General features: G+C 41.9%; 1 protein-coding gene across 4 annotated transcripts in view; it reads left to right on the top strand.

Annotated features, from left to right (window-relative positions):
• The window catches only part of unc5a (unc-5 netrin receptor A), a 231678-nt gene that overhangs the window by 194960 nt on the left and 13958 nt on the right, over positions 1–22760 (top strand). For all 4 annotated transcript variants that reach the window (XM_053688507.1, XM_017490117.3, XM_017490110.3 and 1 more), the window contains 4 exons: positions 1738–1825; positions 2896–3064; positions 5254–5487; positions 20835–20984. In XM_053688507.1, coding sequence (XP_053544482.1) covers positions 1738–1825; positions 2896–3064; positions 5254–5487; positions 20835–20984 — 641 coding nt within the window. The remainder of the gene's footprint in view (positions 1–1737; positions 1826–2895; positions 3065–5253; positions 5488–20834; positions 20985–22760) is intronic.

The following is a 22760-nucleotide window of genomic DNA, read 5'->3' as shown; positions in this document are numbered from 1 at the left end:
TCATAGAGCTCGGCGGAACACTAGTCTCTGTAAACAAAAGAGCTGGAAAGCACACTCCTGTTGACACGGTAACGATCGCGTCACGACAATAAAAGCCTTTCATAAAAGCAAAGTGAATTATTTTGCTTCCCTAGCCTGAAATTGCTCTAATTAGGTGACATTAGCAAGTCCCGAGCTTGTTTTACGGGACAAAAACGTTGCCAAGGAAGAGCGTCACTAAACCGATCGGTGCCTGAACGGTGCCTGTAACCTTATCCACTATCAAGGGCGTGAGTGGAGTCTATTTGGCACAATTAGCTTTCTCAATGAGAGACAGAGCCCTCATCAGTCTGGCACGTTAGGACTTAGTGTGAGGAGACTCAGGAGAGGAAATGAGGAAGAGATTTCCAATTTCGCTGAGAAATCCATCCTTTTCGATTGTGGACAAGACGCAGAAGGCAGCAGAGCAGCAATGCCTTCAGGAGAATAGACTGATCCTAGATCAGTGGGAGAAATTTATATACTGGCCTGGGTTTGGGATTTGTATTCACACTACATTATAAATTTACTGCCTTATTTCACCGGACAACTTGATTTGCTCAACATAGACTTGCTGGTTTGGCATAAGAACCAAAAGGGTGTAAATCTCATGAATGGAATTTAAACACCAATAATCTTGACAGTTTAATCCAAAGGAGATGGAAAGGCACAATGGTATCGTCTGGTATGTCCTCAAATCAAACCCTGGTCTATGGTCAGGTACGGTGGGATAGAAATCCAACTTCCTGTGGCCATGGCAGTGAAAGATCACCTCCTACAGTGGTCACTCTAGTCTTAGGGACAGCTGGAAGACCCCTTATGAAGAACCTGAGATTGCAAGTGTGGGGGTATATGGGGGTAAGATGACCAGGACCAGGAAGAACTTTTAAATGTAAAAAAAGAAGAGTTTGGTAACAAGAAAAGGGTTTCCGTGATGAGGTCGTCAGTCATAGTTTGAAGATAGTTAGGGAAAGTTCATTAAACCCTCCAGGTGGCACAGATCAGACGTCTTGAAGCTTTTCTTCCATGTATCTTGAGGGATGGTGGGTACATGGTGCAGAACAAGGGTTGATAATTGCCTTCAGGTCCATTTTTGGCTTTGTAGATAAGCATCAGTGTTTGAACTCATCATCTTTTAGACTAAAACAGACTTTTTACATTTCATTTCTTGATCAATTTGGCTGGCACAGAAAATCCCCATCATAAAAAATAACTTTTTGGTCAGGAGTCTTAGAACGCACAATGTGTCATCCTTCAGAAAACGTAGTGATATGCTAAGCTGGTTTGTTGTAGGTGTGTTTGATTTTCTTTTTCCCAGCATGACCAGGAATCTATGTGAAACTCCTCTCCAGTTCTGCTGTTGCCGAAAGCATGGTTATGTCAGACTATGTTCCGTCAAACGTTTAACCCTGGTGGCATCAGCGTGCTTTTGTGTCAATAGAAATCAGTGTTTTTGACAGATACAAAAAAAAAAACAACGTTCTTTAGTATGCAAAGTTGATCGTCACTGGTGATGATAATGAAAAAGAGCTTGTTTTGAAAGCGCAAGAGAGAGAGAGAGGGTGTCAGTGCTGGGGAAATTTAACCTTGCCTGTCTTTCTTTGGGCGTCTATACATTAACGTGGCATGTATGAAGGTCACATTTCATCAAAGCACCTCTGCATGTGAATTAAACCAAGTGTTCCTGCTTCTTCCTGTCTTTGCACTTATTTGCATTAGGGATCAGCCTGCTCATTCCTCCCGAGGCCATCCCCCGAGGCAAGATCTATGAGATTTACCTCACTGTGCAAAGGAAGGACGATGTGAGGTAGGTCCCTCCACGCTCGCTGCCAGAAAAGTTTCTCAGAGAACAGAAATGAGAGAGGAAGGGGAGGGGGGAGGGGGGTTGAGAGAGCCCGTAGGCAGCGCAGAGAGTGATTGAAGTCAGTTTCCTTGAGCTGGATCATGTGTGTGTGTATGTGTGTGTGTGTGCATGGTCAGCTGTATGACTAACACCGGCTCGGGGCTCTGTGTGGCCCGATCAGCTCAAATAAAGCAGCGAAACATCGCAGGCTGTGCAGAAGGAAGTGATTCATGAAGCTTCCACCTTATTCAGAATGATAACTTTTTTTTTTTTAAACCTTTTTATATATTGAGATGGTGTTGGTGTGAATATTAAACGATCAGTCACGATGAAGCATGCTAGTTTCAGTGAAAGAGGCATGGCCTTTGCACCTACTGCTTCCTGTAAAGGAGGCGTGGCCTCTCTGCATGTTAGTCTCAGTGACAGAAACAGGGCCTCCCACAATTTGAAATTAATGCATGCTGTATTTTTTTCTAGTTACAGTTGAAATGTTGGCCGCATTGAACATATTTTTAATTTACCGGATCGTTGATGACATATAAGAGAGTCGCACTGTATCTTAGAAAGAGAAATACACTCCTCTAGTGCGCAACTCGAAATGTTTTACAAACCTCACAGAACAATGCAAGCTATCAGACAAGCCATATAGTCAATATCATATCATAGTGCTGAGTTACAAAAAAACTAAACAAATAGGGGGCATAAATCAAAAACAGGAGAAGAGAACAAACAAAAAGAAGATGAAGCAATACATTTACAATCACACACCAGTAGGTATGTACATGATTAAATATTTAAAACGGCCCAGTGTAATAACAGTATCAATTTTCAAGCTGCTTTGAAGTGGAGTGAAATAGAAAATCCCAAACATAACAGAAAAGTTAAAATATTCAGCGTAAGATGTTTAGCTGGAACACTGGCTGTGAGCCACTTCGGCTCGAGCTCTGCCTCTGACCTTTGACACAGCATGTCGAACATGACTCCGGAGTGTAGACTGACCCTGTGACCCCATGCCCACGTTTCTGCCTCCTCAGACTACCCCTGGCTGGGTGCCAGACACTGCTGAGTCCGGTGGTGAGCTGCGGGCCGCCGGGCGTCCTGCTGACTCGGCCCGTCATCATCAGCGTGGAGCACTGCTCTGATTCCTGCACCGATCACTGGGCCATCAGGCTGAAGAAACAAACCTATGAGGGAACCTGGGAGGTGAGTCCGTGATAAAGCAATAAAATGTGTGTGACTGTGTGTATTTATCAGCCTGGTCTCCAGTTGCAGCTTCTCAAGAATTCATGCATAGTGTTATAGAGGTATAAGGAGTTAAGGTTGGATGAGGTAGCTCCAATTGGAAGCTCCAATTATGGGTTAAATCTTAAATGAGTGCATTTCGCCTGAATCAGATTGTAACTGATTCTTTTGGTTTGTTGGTTCAAATCTCGTGGCTCAGTCTAGCAGCTCGCATCTACAACCCAAATGCTGCAATCCAAAACACATGGCAGGTTTGGTTCATTTCCTGTAGTCGAGTCAATTCAGAGTCAAATCCTTTCTCACTGCGAATGAACACCAGCGTTCCATTTGGAAGCAGACCGCAGCCACCTCACTCAAACTCTCTCGTACCAGTTGTTTTCGGTCCGAGTGTGATGTGTTCTTACCTGCCTAAAAAAACATATCTAGGGGTAAAACACACCAGGGTTCCATTCAAATGGACTGTCCCAGTCTCTAGTTCCCTTGACTAATAGTAGAAAGGACGTACTCTTGTGACTTCTTGTCCACCACATACGCGGTGTCCAGCAGTGTGGGTTCTGTAGTTGGATCCATTCTCCATCCATCCTTGTATAACTCATCCCACCTTCGCTCATGCACGGATTTAAGCCGTATCTCCATCGTCGTCTCCTCAAACACATCACGTAATCCTCCAAAAAGCATTCCCAGGAAGGAGATTGAAGGGGGAGGGTGGGGGGGTGGAAAGAAAGGATGAAGAAGCAGAACAGAGGGGCGGTGGTGGGAGTGAAGGTCCTCTTTCATGTTCGATATTGTGCATAAATTATTCAGGCCGCCTGGTGTGGCAGCGGCGGGGCGTCTGCAGAATGAATTGGCCTGTCTCTGGCTGAGGTTAGACGAGGGCTTTTAATCATCCTTCGGCACAAATATAGTCCAGGTACCCCAGACTCAAGCAGGAAAACGGGGAACTTCGTCCTCCACTGAGTGTTCGCAGACCGACTTAGAGCAATTAATTTCTCCAGAGAGTGTCTGAAGCGACAGGAAGAAAGGCTGAAATATAGTCCCTTGTCGATATCGACCCATCTGAATGGGGACGTTCAAGCAAAAGGGTAAGAGGTGGGGGGGGGGGAAAGAAAACATTCGGATGTAGGAATAAAATATGTCTTCATAGTGAGTGGATGTGAAAACGGCTCGTGTCAATAGTAATTTTATTGATGAACACAACGGCTCGGTTCATCGATCAGCAGGATGTCATTTCCTGGCTGGAGGTCCTGAGGTGTGTGAGGTTGATTAGATTGAGAAAGCGGGTGTGCTCGTCACCGAGGCTCCCTTTTGCCTTTTTGTCTAATTAAAGCCACTCTGGGAAGCCATAAGAAGATTGGATTGGACCACAGGTTACAAAAGAAAAACATGTTTCATTAGGAAAACTGCAACTCCATAGATTTCTCCTCATCTGAACCTCAGACTACACATCTCCTCATATATTTATGTCTGGCTTCAAGGCTTTTTCTTATTGCTCATGAAATATTGGACTTTTTCAGCTCTAGCAAACATTTCACTCACAGGTTATGAGCTCGTATCTGCGGCCGGGCCTTAATTAATGCATTTTCACAGTCGTTAAAAAAGAGTGCACCTAATTGTCAAAGTGGCTAATTGATTAAAGAACGTAACCGAGTGTAAAATGGTGAAGGATTGGTCGCAGTGTTGCCACGGAGACCTTAACGAGCAAGTTCAACTCTTTCTTCTCTGACCGAGATGGCGTCACCAGAGCTGTCTGGAGCGAAGTGGTCACAATGACACAGCTAGCATCTTGCCTTTTTTTCATGTAACGGCTGTAATATCAAACCGATAAGGAGGAAATTGCACAGGAAAACGAATCGGATTCATTTGATTCGACGAATCAAATAAGGCCTTTCATTTTTCTTATGTAAACGGTTCTGCGTCAGATATCAAATGTAATGCATGTCAAACCAGCTACTAACAAGACTAATATGTTATAAATTAAAGGTAATTATAAATTAGCACAGTGATTCAGATGAATTCATTCAACGTGATCAAAATGTGATATTCATTTATCTCGAGAAAAACACAATGAATCTTAAACATTTCTCTGCATGCCCACTATGACACCTGCCCTGTGTGAGCTGTGGCCTTACCTACTCCCTTGTGTATGTTAGGACGTGCTGCTGCTTGGCGAGGAGTTGGTGTCTGAACCGTTTTACTGCCAGCTGGAGGCCGAAACATGCCGTGTGTTCACCGAGCAGCTTGGACGCTTTGCATTGGTCGGAGAGTCCCTCAGCATGGCCGCAGCCAAACGCCTCAAACTGCTGCTGTTTGCCCCGGCCTACTGTTCCACGCTCGAATACACCATCCGTGTCTACTGCACTGATGACACACATGACCTCATCCAGGTGAGTGGCTTTGATTTTGATTTATATCAAATTTGTTTTGATCTTAGGATATGGGAACTACGGGATAAATAATATAGCATGTTCCTATTGAGTCGCTGCTTGATATTACACTATGTTGAATTTAGATTAGGCAAGAATATAATGTCAAAAGCAGCAACCAATATGTTTATATGTTAATGTAGTGACTGGTGATTGGTCATGTTTTCATGAGGTGGGCCTCAACTGGTTGGTAGGCTAATATAATGGGTAGTGATTGGTGATTGGTTCATAATTTTGTTCCCTGAATACTGACTTGTCAGTATTTTGTTGTAATGACTGTCATGGTAGCACCGAAGGGCGTACCCTTCGTACACTACCCATCGTATCCACAGTTCATCTTTATGGTTCTTGTTTTTATTGTTTTGGTTGTACTTCATATAATAAACTATCTGCACTTGTACAATGCCAATCCCTGATAATGACTGATAATTGGTTGGTACAATGGCACAATGGCTGGTTCATATTATTTGTGGTGACTCTTAATATATTATTTATGGCATTTGACAGATGTCCTTGTCCAGAGCGACTTACATTTTGTCTCATACAACTGAGCAGTTGAGGGTTAAGGGATCTTGCTCAAAGGCCCAACAGTGGCAGGTTGGTAGTGCTGGGAATTGAACCTCCGATCAGGAGTCCACTGTCTTAACCACTGAGTTACCACTGTCCACATTATTATAATTGGTTTGCATGTGAATATAATGAGCAGTAATGGTAATTGGGTGTATGTTGTTGTAGAGAAGGGTAATTGGCCAATGTGTTGATGTAATGAATGGTAATTGGTATCTATGGTTTTGTAGAGAATTGTAATTGGTTGCTATTTTGGTATAGTGAGTGGGGATTGGTGTGGTGTGACAGTAGTTGGTAATTGATTTATATACTGTATTATTTCATAGTGAATGTTCATTAGTGGCTATATTGCAGTAGAGAGTGGTAATTAATTGATATGGAGAGTGGTAATTCGATAGTTTAGATAGATTAGACATTAATATGGAGTGGTAATTTATTGATAAGTTGGTGTAATAAGTGGTGTTTTGTTGCTATGTTGGGGTGGAGGGCAATCTGTAGTTCATCATTCGGCAAGTGGTGACAGGCTGGTCTGTTGGTTGAGTTCATATTTTTGAGTGCTGAATGGTGACTTGTCACTATTTCTATGTAATCTTTGATATATGGTTGATATGTTAGTGGAAGGAATTGCAGTCGGTTGGTGGGGTGGCTGGTACTTAGTACATATAGCATTTTTAGCTGGAAAGCTGGTGTAATTAATGATGATTGGTTGTTACGCTGGGGGATGAGTGATGGTTGGTTGCAATGGTGTAATGAGTAGTGATTAGTTGCTGTGTTGCTGTAATTAAAGGTGATTGGGTGATATGTTCAGGTCAGGAGAAAACATTAGTTGATGGGGTGGTTTAATGACTGCTGATTGGTTACAATACGGTAATGAGTAATAGGTTGATGTAATCAGAAGAAATTGGTGTGCTGGGGTAATGAATGGTCATTGGTTGGTGGTACTTGTTAATGGTTCATAATTTTAGATTTTTCTGTGGTGAATGGTGACTGCTCAATACGTTAGTATTATGATTGATATTTGGTTGCTATGCTGGTGTAATGAGTAATGATTGGGTATTATACTGGGCTGGAGATCAATTATTGGAATGCTTGCTGATGTAATGGCATAATCAGTATGATCAGTATTATAATCAGGATTAGCAGGTCATATGTTAAGATGGGAACTGAGCATTGGTTGATTTGTTGGTGTAGTGACTGGTGATTGTTGCTACTTTTGTGTGCTGAATGAATAGATTATGTTTCTCTTCTGTTTGTTATCCATTTGCTTGCCATCCAGCTGCTTATTTCTGTATTTCTTTGGTGCTTTTCCCTTTTCCTTTTTGCTCATGAACGGATCAAGAATAATCAGGAGCTAATGCCAACGCCGGCTCCCTGGAGAAGCACATTTGAGTAGCCTTTAAGATTTCATTTGCATGGTTAATTAGTAAATGAAAAAGAGGAGCTGTGTGGCTGCCGTCCCGAGTTAGCCACGAGAGAGAAGCGCGTAGTAATCACCACTCCAACCTCACGCAGCCTGCCAGAGAGGAAAAAAGAAGAAGAAAAAAGTGTGTGTGGAACAACATGAGGAGATTTGGAGAAGTTGTGTGATAGAAATGGGAAAGTCAGAGAGAGATGAACGGAAAGAGAGCCAGAACAGCCACGCAGCGCTCAGAGGACTTATGAGCAGTAGAGTTTGGACCCAAAGCCTCAATCAGGCCAAATGAAGGAAGTTCTCAGGAACACGAGGTCCTCTGGAGCTTCATGAGCAACTCCAGAAGCTACTGATCTCCAGCCAAACTGCGGCCTCAGCACCCACACTCGTTATGAACTCATTAGGAGCTCGTTATGGCTGCTTCTGTGGGATGCAAGCTGTTGATGTGTGATGTGAGGGTTTTTCGGCCATATTATATATAGCATCATTAAACACGGGGAAAGTGTAGCATTAAATAAATAGGCATAGCATGAATAAAAGAGAGTAATAATGGACTACTGCAGCTCATGACCTTGACTATTCCCAAACACTGGAGATATGTGTGGGAGTGTGGTGTGGGGTGAGGTGGGGTGGGGGGTGTCTTTTTTTCCCCCCTGCTCTCCTCATACACGCACAGATGTCTGTAGTAAGCCACAGTGGCCTCGTGGGATATGTGGTCTTTAGGGCTGATTTAGTATTATAGCGACATAGTTACTTTGCAAATCTGATCTACGCCAGTCTGAGATGGCAGTTTTGTTGAAAACAAGGACACACCTAACAGGTGCAGTGAGCTCTTTCTCTAAAATTTACCCCCTCCAGAGTGACTGATTGGCTTCCTGTACAGTCACAGGTCCTCATTTATTGTGATTGTCTTTGGATTATTATGCTAATCAGCGCTAGAAGAGCGTGTTGTTAGAAATAACGTAGCGAAGAGGGAGCAGATGATCTAATGTCTGTGATGTATATTTATCTCTGGTGACGTGTTAATTGTGTTGTGTTATGGACTGTAATGATTGCCACAGGGTATGGCATGCATCACACACACACACACACACTTCTTATCATAATACTAAATTAACTTTTGCACGGGCCAGGGAATAAGCACCACTGTTATTTTTAAACTGAACACTCACTATCTTGCACTTTAGATACGATTCATCCAAACGTTAAAAAAGCATTTCCAAGCAAAATTATTGCAGTGAGGTGCGTTTTTTTCTTCTTCTTTCAGCTACTATTATGTGGAATATCCTGAAGAAGAGAAGCTGTATATTGATCTTTCATTTTTCTCATGGATATCATCATTTTGTTTAACACTTTTGCCTCAAAAATTCATCCCATACAGATTTTGCGCATCAATTTGCAAATGTGTCCAAATTCTCCTTAAAACAGACAGATGGAAGATCCCGCTCTCTACCTCATGTCACTCAGCCCAACAGCTGGGCAGGAAGGGTGGCTTTTCATCTCCCATTTAAACCCGATTAGAAACAGCATAATTGTGTTTGATCGTTAAGTGTCGTCACGACACCCGGGAGTCAGCGACATTTCAGTTCACAGGCTCTCGATAAGCGAGTGGCCCTACGGGACCAATTAGATCAATATTTAACACGCAGCTCGCTCTTCTCCAGCGCTGCCACTGCCGGGCCTGTAGACTGGGATAATATGGAAGGTTGTGAGTTCAGATCCCAGGGCTGCCTCAGAGACATAGATTTGAGAGGGTTGTGTTCCTCTTCACTGTCATATGAATACGTATTGAAGTGCGGAGTTACTGCTACCAACCTGAAGTTATTTATTTTCCAATAACACCATGCCCTGAAATGTATTCCTATTATACAACAGAAATTTGCTAACAATTACAATACTTAATATTTTAATAATAAATAAAAAAAGAATGTCACAGTTGTACATCCAGATTGTATTCATACTGCACACGTATGCTGATCAGTACACACTGTATGAATGGCTGAGCAGTAGGTACTGAATCGAATGCGGTAGGTAGTGTCACAGTATGTGATTGTATACACACAGATGGAGATCAATTATATACAGTATCTCACAAAAGTGAGTACACCCCTCACATTTTTGTAAATATTTGATTATATCTTTTAATGTGACAACACTGAAGAAATGACACTTTGCTACAATGTAAAGTAGTGAGTGTACAGCTTGTGTAACAGTGTAAATTTGCTGTCCCCTCAAAATAACTCAACACACAGCCATTAATGTCTAAACCGATGGCAACAAAAGTGAGTACACCCCTAAGTGAAAATGTCCAAATTGGGCCCAATTAGCCATTTTCCCTCCCCGGTGTCATGTGACTTGTTAGTGTTACAAGGTCTCAGGTGTGAATGGGGAGCAGTTGTGTTAAATTTGGTGTCATCACTTTCACACTCCCTCATACTGGGCACTGGAAGTTCAACATGGCACCTCATGGCAAAGAACTCTCTGAGGATCTGAAAAAAAGAATTGTTGCTCTACATAAAGATGGCCTAGGCTATAAGTAGATTCTCAAGACCCTGACACTGAGCTGCAGCACGGTAGCCAAGACCATACAGCGGTTTAACAGGACAGGTTCCACTCAGAACAGGCCTCGCCATGGTCGACCAAAGAAGTTGAGTGCACGTGCTCAGAGTCATATCCAGAGGTTGTCTTTGGGAAATAGAGGTATGAGTGCTGCCAGCATTGCTGCAGAGGTTGAAGGGGTGGGGGGTCAGCCTGTCAGTGCTCAGACCATACGCCGCACACTGCATCAAATTGGTCTGCATGGCTGTCGTCCCAGAAGGAAGCCTCTTCTAAACAGTTTAAACAACAGTTTGCTGAAGACAAGCAGACTAAGGACATGGATTATTGGAACCATGTCCTATGGTCTGATGAGACCAAGATAAACTTATCTGGCTCAGATGGTGTCAAGCGCGTGTGGTGGCAACCAGGTGAGGAGTACAAAGATAAGTGTGTCTTGCCTACAGTCAAGCATGGTGGTGGGAGTGCCATGGTCTGGGGCTGCATGAGTGCTGCCGGCACTGGGGAGCTACAGTTCATTGTGGGAACCATGAATGACAACATGTACTGTGACATACTGAAACAGAGCATGAACAGTATGCAGTATTCCAGCATGCTAACGACCCCAGACACACCTCCAAGACGACCACTGCCTTGCTAAAGAAGCTGAGGGTGAAGGTGATGGACTGGCCAAGCATGTCTCCAGACCTAAACCCTATTGAGTATCTGTGGGGCATCCTCAAACGGAAGGTTGAGGAGCACAAGGTCTCTAACATCCACCAGCACCGTGATGTCATCATGGAGGAGTGGAAGAGGACTCCAGGGGCAACCTGTGAAGCTCTTGGTGAACTCCATGCGCAAGAGGGTTAAGGCAGTGCTGGAAAATAATGGTCGCCACACAAAATATTGACACTTTGGGCCCAATTTGGACATTTTCACTTAGGGGTGTACTCACTTTTGTTGCTAGCGGTTTAGTCATTAATGGCTGTGTGTTGAGTTATTTTGAGGGGACAGCAAATTTACACTGTTATACAAGCTGTACACTCACTACTTTACATTGTAGCAAAGTGTCATTTCTTCAGTGTTGTCACATGAAAAGATTTAATCAAATATTTACAAAAATGTGAGGGGTGTACTCACTTTTGTGAAATACTGTGTATATATAATCAATAATCGATATAGCAATGTTTTATGCCATCCCTTATTTCTTAGTTGCGTTATATCAGCAGTAAACATTGCTCACACTGGAGACTCCTTCCAAAATTATTCACAGAAAACTTCACCAGAGCAACGATTCTCTTCTTTATTAATTTTTTTTTGTCTTACTTTTATTATCAGACTTAGATTTGCCATACAAGTGTAAATATTGTAACGTTATAGAGGCTTCCATCTTGGGGACTACCCAAAAACATGGATCTAGATACAGGCAGTTCCATTAATCCCAGAAACATGTATTTAAAGCAGTGGCACCTGTGCCTTTATTCTACTGTTATACTAGTTAGCTAGCTATTTATTATGTTATGACATGTTAGCAATATTTAATATACGACCAACCATTATTTGTTTAATGCCTGAACGGATTCTACAGCCCTTTTTTTTTCAAACATACTAGTGACGAATGATGGGTGAAAACATAATTGGATGAAATTGTGCTTATTTCGTATGACACGTCTTGGTGGATGATTGATTTTGGACGCCATGATGAATTGTTTGATGGTTTTATGATGTTTGATGTGTTATTTTGAGCTTGCTTATTAAACTAGCCATGCTGACGTGACATCCCTGAAATTCAGCTAACGTCGTGTCTAGACTACATATGAGATGCTGGATGAGATTTTTTTCTTCCTCGCTGAATCCGTGGGTAACGTCTGGTGTTTCGGGTGCTGACTCGGCATAGCATAGCTTGTGTGTGTGTGTAAATGAGAGAGCTCTCCGGTTTGACCTTTGTCTAAATGCAGAGTATAATTGCATGTGTGTGTTGGTTGGAAAGCGCAGCGTCAGCTCCGTGACGTAAAGTTTAATGTGACACTCAGCTTCGTCGAGAGGAGACAGATGGAGAGTGAGAGAAATGACACGTCTCAGTGTTGCGCTTACTTCTTCACCATGATTTATCAAGAGCAAAGTGCATGTATTCCTGTATGTGTGTGTCTGTGTGTGTTTCTGTATACAGTTGCAATAAAAATTATTCAACCCCCATTGTAAATCAGGTTTATGTCAATATGTACAGAATTTCAGCTGTTTGCGATGAACAAATCAAACAAAAGAAATTGAAATAGTTCAGCACAACGAATGCTTCAAGTGGTTTCCACAAATTCAACTGAAATTGCAAATTATAATGACTTCTCCAGTCTCAAAAATATTCAAACCCTTCATGGCAAGCATCTTTAGTACTTATTAGAGCACCCTTTTGCTGTTATGACCTGCTGCAAACGAGATGCATAGCCAGACACCAGCTTCTGGTAGTGGTCCTGAAGAATCTTAGCCCATTCCTCATGAGCAATGTCCTCCAATTCATTAATATTCTTGGGTTTGCGTGCTGCAACTGCCTTCTTCAAATCCCACCAGAGATTTTCTATGAGGTTGAAGTCAGGTGACAGTGATGGCCCTGTAGAATCTTCCAGGACGACTTCTACAACCAAGCCTTGGTGGAATCTGAGGTATGCTTGGGATTGTTGTCCTGTTGGAAGGTCCAATGACACCTCAGCTTCAGCTTCCTCACAGATGGCATGATGTTTTCTCCTAGGATTTCCTGATACTTCAGTGAATCCATCTTGCCTTCCATATGCTGCAGGTTTCCAGTGCCAGAGGATGCAAAGCAGCCCCAGAGCATCACCAAGCCACCACCATGCTTGAACAGGGTGTTCTTTCTTCATTCTTCTTCCTCCAGACATACCGCTGATCCATCATGCCGAAAAGTTTCAGTTTTGTTTCATCGCTCCACAGAAAAGAATCCCAAAACTTCTGTGCCTTATTTATATGATTTTGAGCCGACTCTTCTTGTGCTTTTGGGTCAGTAATGGTGTACGTCTTGGAGTTCTGGCATGGAAACCTTCTGCATTTTACATGCCTTACTGTACTCACCGAAACGTCAGTGCCTGTTTCCGCCAAGTCTTGCTGCAGGTCTTTTGCAGTCACTCGAGGGTTTTTCACAACCTGCTTTCTCAGAAATCTGGCTGCAGCCGTTGATAGCTTCCTTTTTCTGCCCCGTCCAGGTATTTAATACATTTTCTACCCCTAGCCAGTTCAGGTATTTCATGTGTTCCTGCTCAAGCACACCTGCTGCAACTAATGAAGCCATTGATTAATTACATCAGGTCTGCTTGAGACAACACCTGTTCTGCATATTTGGGCTGTTGTGAGGGATTCTATTCAGGGGGTTGAATAATTTTGACTTATAAAACTTAAAAATCATTATAAGTTACATTTTCAGTTGAATTCGGAGACACACTTGAAGCATTTGTCGTGTTGAACTATTTCAATTGCTTTTGTTTGAGTTGTTCATTGTAAACAGCTGAAATTCTGTACATTTTGACAATAAACCTGATTTGCAATGGGGGTTGAATAATTTTGATTGCAACTGTATGTGTGTGTGTGTTTGTGTGCGTGTGTGTGCGTGCGTGTGTGTGCCTGTGTGTGTGTGTAGCACAGCTGCCTCCATGCTCACACTCGAAGTTATTACTCAGAGATGAGGGAGGCTGTGGAAGACATGCTGATGGGCTTGATCCATCAGAGCGAGAGAGAGCGCGAGAGGAAGAGATGGTGACATAGACGAAGAGAGGCTTTTATAGATGAAGAGAGAAAGACAATAAGACCAGCTCAGCTCGAGGGAATGCTTAACTATATGCAGATACGTCTTTATAATGAACATCTGCACGTCATCGTTCAAAAAATTCCCGTCTCACATGCTGAATTGTTTGTCGACTCAATGCAAAGGGGTCGTTCATCTTCCGAGTCGTTTTATTTTCACGACTGCATCTTCAATCTCTTTCATTCACTTTAGGAAAAAAAACCCAAAAAAAACCCAGAGCGCTATATATCCAAATATGAAATCGCAAAAAGCACGGATTGCAATCCTGTTGTTATTTAATATTGCACAGGAATTGCAGTTATTATTATCATGATTATTAATTCATCTCTTCCTCCTGTGTGGTTCATATCACACGTTATTTTAACGTCTGCATCCATGTGTTATTGCTTTCACTTGATTTATTTAAAGTCAGTCTAGTGCACTATCACTGATCATACATCATTACTGCCGAGCAAAGAGACTTTCAGGTTTTCAGATATTAACAACAGACAGTTCGCTTGCCTTAATTCACCCAGACATTTACATTTATTTATTTTATATTCATTGATCTGCCAGACGTTTCTTTTCTGTCTTTTTTTTTTTTTTTTTTTTAATCCCAAGTAAAGCAGATTCAAATCCCAATGCTGAGACTGAGCAGTTCAAGGATAAAATAGTTTAATGATTAAAAATGTACACTACAAAAATAAATCAAAAGCACACAGCAATTAGTCACCACCGATCAGTTTATCTATATTTAATTATATATATTTTTAAATGGTGCTAAAATCTGATTGGCTGTTCAGAGTTGTTGTAAACTCCTTGACACACACACACCTCTTACAGCATCATCAATAACTGAATTAATTAATTAATCAAATAATTGCAACCAAAGCTTCTGTCTATTGTGAATATTGTTAATAATAATAATAATAATAATAATAATAATACATTAAACGCTGGATTTTATCATAGTGTTTTTTGGTGTCATTTTACTATAGCAATACGCCTCTCTGCTTTGCGTCGTACACTCGTGTACACTCACCTACTTCTGGCTTTTTGCTTTATTGACTGTCTATAGCTGTCAGTGATGGCCAGGTTGATAGCTAATTATTTTTCCATAAAGTAAATATTTCTGTATGTTAAGATAATGTTCATATGGTACTGAAATGTTAAGGTAACAGGAACGTACATATATTGTGATTTGTATTCTGGACTTGAGGATATTTCTCTTAGTTAAATGTATAGTCATCAGGATTCCATTGGCACCGGCGGAAACCAAAATTTTTAACCCCATTCCTAGTCATAATTAGTGTGACTTTTTTTTTTTTTTTCTTTCATGTAATCAGTCACATTTGCTTGTTAAAGATTAGCACACATGGAAGAATGATAAGAAACTAGCCAGTATGAATCGATCATCAGAACATTCTGTTGTTGTCCCGTTGTTGTTGGACGATATTCATTTTCTGTTATTTTTCTGGCAACAAGCTTCCAGGAGAAAAAAATCTGAAAGTTTTTTTAAGGCATTTGCATGTTTTTATCTGTGTTCATCATGCACATGAAACTTAGCTATAGAAAGGGAAGCTTAGTGGTTAAGATGTTGGACTTCTGATTGGAAGGTCATGTGTTCAAATCCCAGCACTACTAAGCTGCGGCTGTTGGGCCCTTGAGCAAGGAAGGCCCTTAACCTTCAACTGTTAAGTCGCTCTGGATAAGGGCATCTGCCAGATGCTATAAATGTAAGCTATTCAATCAACAAGCAAAACAAAACAGACTACAGTTGGATTTCTGTGTAGACAACACTGTTATCGAGAAGGCTTTATTTTTCTTTGTTTTTCTTTCATTTGTGCGCATCAAGTAAATGGGAACTAATTACAGGTAGGAAATAAGTGACGAACTGAAGAAAAGTCAGAAGAATCATTCGAGCCAATGATTTGGAGTTGTTCCTTTTCAGTGTTATACGTCATTTACATAGATTTGAGAGGAAAAAAAACGTTGCTTGTCAGTGTTTCTCATGGCACTTGTTTGGTCCTTTAGCATTAACACGTTTCCTTTTCCTGATACACTTAAAAGTTTGGTCCTGCTCTGAAACGTCCATCCTTTAACGCATTTATTTTGATTGGTTGAAGCTGTCAGACAGCGTCTTTTTCAAAATCGCCTTTAAACCTTTTTTACTTCTCCAACCGAGAACAGTTTGTCGCCTAAGAGTTAGCGCACCGGCTAACCTCCTTCTGTCACAGGCAGACGGGGAAGATTAACTATACAAGAGTCTCGTCTATTCCCGGTTGGACCGAGTCTATCAGACGCTGCAGCGAGTGAGCCGAGGCAACCGGACAGACGAGGCTGAAAAGCTGGAGAGCTGCGTCCGGGCCTCCAATAATCCAGTTATCTGTCTCTCTGAAGCTTAACACTCTTCTGACCTCAAGGCGAAAACGCTAAGCTGCTTCTCCATCCTTTTTTCGCTCACTTGCTCTCTCTCTGAATTTCCCTCACCATTCTTCATTGCCGCTCTCACTTTTTCCTCTCTCTCCACTTTATATCTCGCTTTTTATATCTTGTCTCTTTATCCCTTCTTAAAATAAACAAAATCAAGGAAGAAGAGTGCATGGTGGCCTTCCCCCCCGAGTGGCTTCTCAAAACTCAGTTTTAACCATCGCCACATGGCATTTTCTCTCAGACAGTGCGCTTCTCTTGAATTTGTCTTCCTCTGCATCTGTTGTGTAAATAAATGAGAAATCTCTTCTGATCTGCCAACGAAGGTGTCAAGCGCTTTCCCCTCACTCAACTAAATAAAGTTTTAGGGAGTTCTCTCGGTTGCTTTTTTTCCCCCGCAGTAAATGTGCAGACGCACAAAGCAATTTATTAAGAAGACAATGAGGCATACAGGAGGCCATTACTCTCTCTGTCGAAACCACATGTGGAAAACAAACACACAAACCGAGAGTGCGTATTTTTTATGTTTGGGGCGTGATGGTGTAAAAACAGCACGCTGAGACTGACAGATTTATGCTTGCTTGTTAATCCGAAGCTCTCGGGACGCTGGCAGGACGTCTGCATTGGTATTCAGGGTGCCAGGGCTTCATAATGGGATAATTGGCAGGCTCTCGGCTCGATCTGCTGATGGGTCAGAATCTGGATCAAAGTCCACGAGCCACCATTTGCAATGCTAATTCCTGCCCAAAGAGTAATTGTGCTTAGAAGAGGACAGCGCTAAACGAGGAGCTTTGGAGCTGCCCTACAGAGCCTTTTGTGCGAGTAAAAGCCACACAGTGAGAGATTATATGGCTCTCCAGATTTGATTGGCCTCCGCTATTGACTCACGCGACCCCGGACGACTGGAGAGATAACCTGTGACCTTTGGTCCCCACCACGCGAGGCAAAAAGGCCACGAGGATGTGAGCGCGGCTTGAAAGACAGCAACTCCACCGCTTTAAGTCTAAATGGCTGGTTAAAAAGAGTCTCTGTGAAGGGACATGCTTAAAATTGGGCTCGTTATGTCCTCATTAGGGAGCAGAGAGACTAGCTGATCTGATCTCGGTGTTACAACACAGCCTGTAAGATTTTGCAGCAGTCAGACGAACGCAAGTATCCGTGTTTCAAATGATAATTTGAAGTACTGGCTTCCTTAGCATTTTAATTGAAGCCAGTCTAGCCTGAAGTGAGCAGCGAATGAAATTGTGCCGCAGATAAGAATCGCAGAGATTCTCCATCTTAATTAGACTCGCTCTCCGAATTCAATCCGTGTGCATCGGCGTTCACACAGTAAAGCCGCCACACCATACGGCCACATCCATCTGCCCTTCCAGAGCGTGTTTCTTCCAGCACATTAGCTTCATATTTGCTCCTCCAGAATCCATCGGATGCGAGTGCACTGCCAGCATGAGTCAGGGATCGAGTGGTGCTCAAGTAGTACTTGTCCAGACTGTATTTTCTTTTGAATGTTGAGTCTTTTGCTCTGTTGGACATCACCTATAGCAGAGGTTTTTGTGTGTGTGTGTGTGTGTGTGGTCACTGCATTAGACACTAAAGTGTAATGCAATGAAATGCCATGATGTGCAGGACTGTTCTTTTCCCACTCACGCAGTAGATATTATTTTTGTTTGTATCTTTCTGTGATATTTGAATTAGTTCATTTTTTCCAAACTAAAAACAAACCTCTATTTATGATTATAAGTCTTTACCAGTGTAGATCTTAGGATGATACAGGCATGAGAAAATGTGGACCACTGTTCACTGTTTTGTCCATGTCTCCAAAGCTTCAGCAGAGAAAAAGAAGTTCTGGTTAACTTCCCGAAGGTTTTGTGGCGTCCATGTGCAGACAGGTGGAAAGTAGTGTGTGTATAAACTACACCCGTTTCGAGCTTTATTTATAAATCACTCTGAAGAATGATGTCATCTTACAAACATTTAGCATATTTAAAACTTGTTGATTTTCCTGGATTTCAATTTTAAAGACAAAGGCCCTACCACAGCAATGCAGTTATGTGGAAGTTGGTGTCTTTTTTGTAAACTTCTCACCCCTGAGCTCAGAGGTTGTCGGTTTCAATCTGGGAGAGTTGGGTGGGGAAAAAAATGGTTTGTTTAGAACAGTGTCTAATCTTATCCACAAAATGCTGGTGTGGGGAAGATGATAACTAAGTGATGGCTAGGGTTCTTTAGGTAATTATATGTTGAGTGCTGAAATCAGCTACTTAGCGACAACTACAGGGAAGTGATTGACCATTTCAGTGATCAAATGCTGGGAACATCTCCTCTTCCAGTAAACATTTCATTGTTGAATCTCTGTGACTTGCACTGTTGAGTCATGTATTGAGCCAAAAGTCCAGTGTCTTCTCTTGTCTTTCACTGGTGTAGTGGATTGTGTTGTGGTTTCTGATGCGTGATAGCCCTGGTTTGAGTCTGCCCTTCTGCTTCATTTTAGCACAGGATTTAAGTATACAAAATGTAAAAGTTCTATTAAACAAGTTGCTAGTACAAGATCCTGGGGCTCAATTGGAACTCAGGGGTTGTTGGTTCAAATCTGGGTGAAAGGGTGGTTGAAGGGCCGGTGAGGGTGCAGGTTTTCATTCCAACCAAAGCAGAAGCCACATCTTTTCTATTGGAAGTCAAGATCGACTGATTGAACATGTGGAATTAGGTGTCGCTCCTGCTTGATTGGAATGAAAACCTGCACCTACACTGGCCCTTTGTGGATAAGATTGGACACCTCGGGTTTAGAACCTTTCCCACCCAAAAAATGGTTTATAGTTTTGAATCTATAAGCCAGAGTCTGGGATTTGACCAAAGGGTAAATATGGTGGGGAAGATGATGGCTCAGATGCTTTAGCTAATTATATGTTGAGTGCTGAAATCAGCTACTTATTAGCAACTACAGGGAAGTGATTGACCATTTGAGTGAAATAACCATCTCCTCTTTGCATGGTTGAGCCATTTATTGAGCCAAATGTCCAAGAAGCAATATCCTCACTTGTCCTTGAGTGGTATAATGGTTAGTGGCATGGTTTCTGAGGTCTTTTGGAGCTTTAATAGAGGGGTTTGACTTAGTTTTTGCATTTTATATATAGGGAGTGCTGTAAAAAACCTATCACCCACACTTTTTCTGGTGACTTCACACACCATTTACTTCAGTCACAATGACCACTCCTGCATTTCACCACCCAATCTCCACCACTTTCTCATTCAACCAACAGTTCAACCTACCCAGTGTGAGGACACACCAGGTTCAAACCAGTAACCTCTGCGTTCAGCGGCAAGGCTTTTACCACAAAGCCACAAAGTCCCGCACAAAGCGCTTGGTGTTGTAGACCGACAAAAAAAAAGTACTGCTCCATTATGCCCCCTAGTGGAATAACAGATACTAGCACTTTTTTCAAACCTTTCAATGCAATTAGGGTCCAAATTTAGTCCGTTGGTTCTAAATTCATTTGGTGGACCGGATTTGAGTCTCCATTGGGCTGGTCCCAATCTGCAGGCCATATATTTGACAGCTCTGCTTGAAATAAAACAAGTTGTGCAAAAGTTTGTTACTTCAATTATTTGATGTTAACTCTACTATTCAATTCAGCATGTAAACCGCACACTACCATTATCTGGTTTCTTGTATTGGGATTAAACCTTGACTTATAGCCAATTATTGTTCAGTTCCACACATGTGTTAATCTAATAGTGTACGTCTGCACAAACAGAACTGAAATCTTCCTTCAGTTGGCAAACTGGAAGTTATTAGATAAAGTCATGCTTTTAAAGCTGGAATATAGTGAAGAGAACAAAACTATCACTTCTGCTGGCTAAAATAAAGACACAGTGTTCTGTCATCGTCCCTAAAATGTACAAAAACTCACACCAAACAAATGCAACAATTTATCCACTTGCTAACTGAGCATATCTCTTTCACAACTGGATAACGATGCAAACTCCACAATGAGGACCAATCAGAATACTCACTAGCCTCCCACCAAGTAAGGGAACAAATAAATGTCTTACCTGTTCTACTCCTAAATCAGTTTTTCTCTTCATGACTGTCTCCCACTCCTGATGTGCTGTGCCTCCTGCCAGTAATCGGACTTCTTTCCTGCCTAAGGTTGTGACGTTTGATGTACGAGTGCAAATTCCCAAACCAATTCAGACTCTTGACAGAGCACTGGCTGTGAGTTACTTTTACAGGATCATCAGGATGACTCAGAGCATCAGATTGTAGAGGATTTTGTCCCTTCCCTGACCCCATAATCATGTTTTTTGCTTTCATTTTGAACAACAAAGTGATTATTGACTAACATGTAGACCCATGAGTGTTTACTACCACGTGTAAATGGATTTTTTTTTAAAATTATACTTACATATACTTCATTTCCTATGAGTATTTCGCACACAATGGGAAATGCTCATGTTGATTTAAGATAAAGACAAAATGGTGTCCTTGAATAATATGGATCGAATACATTTAGAAAACAGTGCTCGGTGGCAGACTGTACCTGAAACTCGGCTGTGTTTGCTGTTGTGTCGTCTCTGTAGGAGGTGATGCAGATGGAGGCACAGCTTGGAGGTCGCCTCATTGACGAGCCACATGTTCTCCTGTTTAAAGACAGCTACCATAACCTGCGTCTCTCCATCCATGACCTCCCACAGGCCCAGTGGAGGAGCAAGCTGCTCACTGCCTACCAGGTAGGAATAGTACTCTATGTGGAATGGAGCTCAAAGCATGTTACCAATTGAACTGTATAAACTCAAAGCGTATTCAAGTTTTTATTTTTTATTCTTAATAAATAAGACAATTTGAACAATTTGTTTCGCTTCATAATGGTGCTTCACGTTATCACGTTACTAGAGCTATGGACTAAAATGACAAATAAGTCTGAAATCTTTCCACTTTCCGACTTGATATCTCTTGCCACAAAAGAAGAACACTATAATTTGTGAAAATACTTAATAAACTCCTAATGTGACTAAAAACAGATATAAAATCTAAAAGTTGCTGAAAAAGGGAGCTTGATGGATTTCTTGTGTCAGGGATCTGTGTAACTTCAGAGCATAAAGTCTGTACCTGTGGTACTTCTTTTATGTTTTATATGAGGGTATAGACCATTAATGGCTCTACAAAGCATTACTAGGAACCTTTTTCTTCCTTTCTCTGTCATTATAGCTTTCCTTCTCTCCTTTCTCGCTTTTATTCTCCTCATCTCGCCGAATCTGACTCATACCCTCACCCTGCTATTACACTTATTTATCCTTCAAATGGCCCCCAGCTATTGTTCCCTCCCCCCCCCCCTCTCTCTCTCTCTTTTACATAGCTCTGCATGCACGTTCCACTGCCTGAGTTTGATCATTGGCTCTGTGAGCAGGAGTTTAGCAGATTTCCCCACGGGCGCCACATTTAAAAGGGCTCTTGATACGTCGCTCCAGCCAGCATCAGGTTTTTAATGCTGCACCGTTCTGCATTGCTGAGCCTTCTAATGGGATATTTCTTTGGTTTGGCCTCATTAGGATCGTTTCTGAACGTACGGCAATGGAGCCCAGCTCCATTACAGTGCGAGCAGCTGAGCCACAAATCTTGGCGTAGCGGAGACACACGGAGATACAATAAGAGCTACCTGAGCACCGGAATTTACATAACGATGCAATTGATTGATATAGAGAGCGACAGAATGATAGATAGATAGATAGATAGATAGATAGATAGATAGATAGATAGATAGATAGAAATTAGCAGGTGCAGGAAGGATGGATGGATGGACAGATGGATAACAGGTTAGACAGGTTATATAGATTGATCGATTAGATAGGTAAGACATTGGCAGGCAGGCACGTATTAACTTATAGGAGGAGACACTGGATGGACAAATCGATGGATAAATAGATCAACATGCAGACATGTAGCTAGCTAGTTATTTAGAAAGATAGATGGATGGACAGACAACAAATGAACGTACAGATAGATGGGCAGATAATCTGATGTATAATCGGATAGATAAACAATCAATAGACAGACATACAGATGGATGGATGGATGGAGAAAGAAATGGATGGACAGATAGATAGATGTATAAACAGAAAGACAGCCAGCTGCAGGTAAATGGAGCAACAGATAAAGGGAGGGATGGAAGGATGGATGGATGGAAAACTGGTTGCTAAATCAATAGCAGGTTAGACAGACAGATAGATGGCTGCACAGATAGACAGAAAACCAGTATGAATGGATGTATGGATGGATTGATGGATGGATGGACAGACAGACAGCTAGGTGGATAGACAAATATATAGCTAGATCAACAGATAGAGAGACAGGCAGATAAATAGACAGCTAGATAGAGACATACACAAGCAGAAATGCAAATAGACAGACAGGTAAATAAATAGCTTAGACAGAGAGACAGTTAGACAGGGATAATTATACATACACAGACAGACACAAAGACAGGTAAAGAGACAGCTAGATCGAGG

The sequence above is a fragment of the Ictalurus punctatus genome, chromosome 2 (genome assembly GCF_001660625.3).
Source record: "Ictalurus punctatus breed USDA103 chromosome 2, Coco_2.0, whole genome shotgun sequence".
In the NCBI taxonomy this organism is placed as follows: Eukaryota; Metazoa; Chordata; class Actinopteri; order Siluriformes; family Ictaluridae; genus Ictalurus; species Ictalurus punctatus.
Note: the sequence above shows the minus strand (reverse complement) of the source record. Positions and strands in the feature narration are given on the sequence as shown.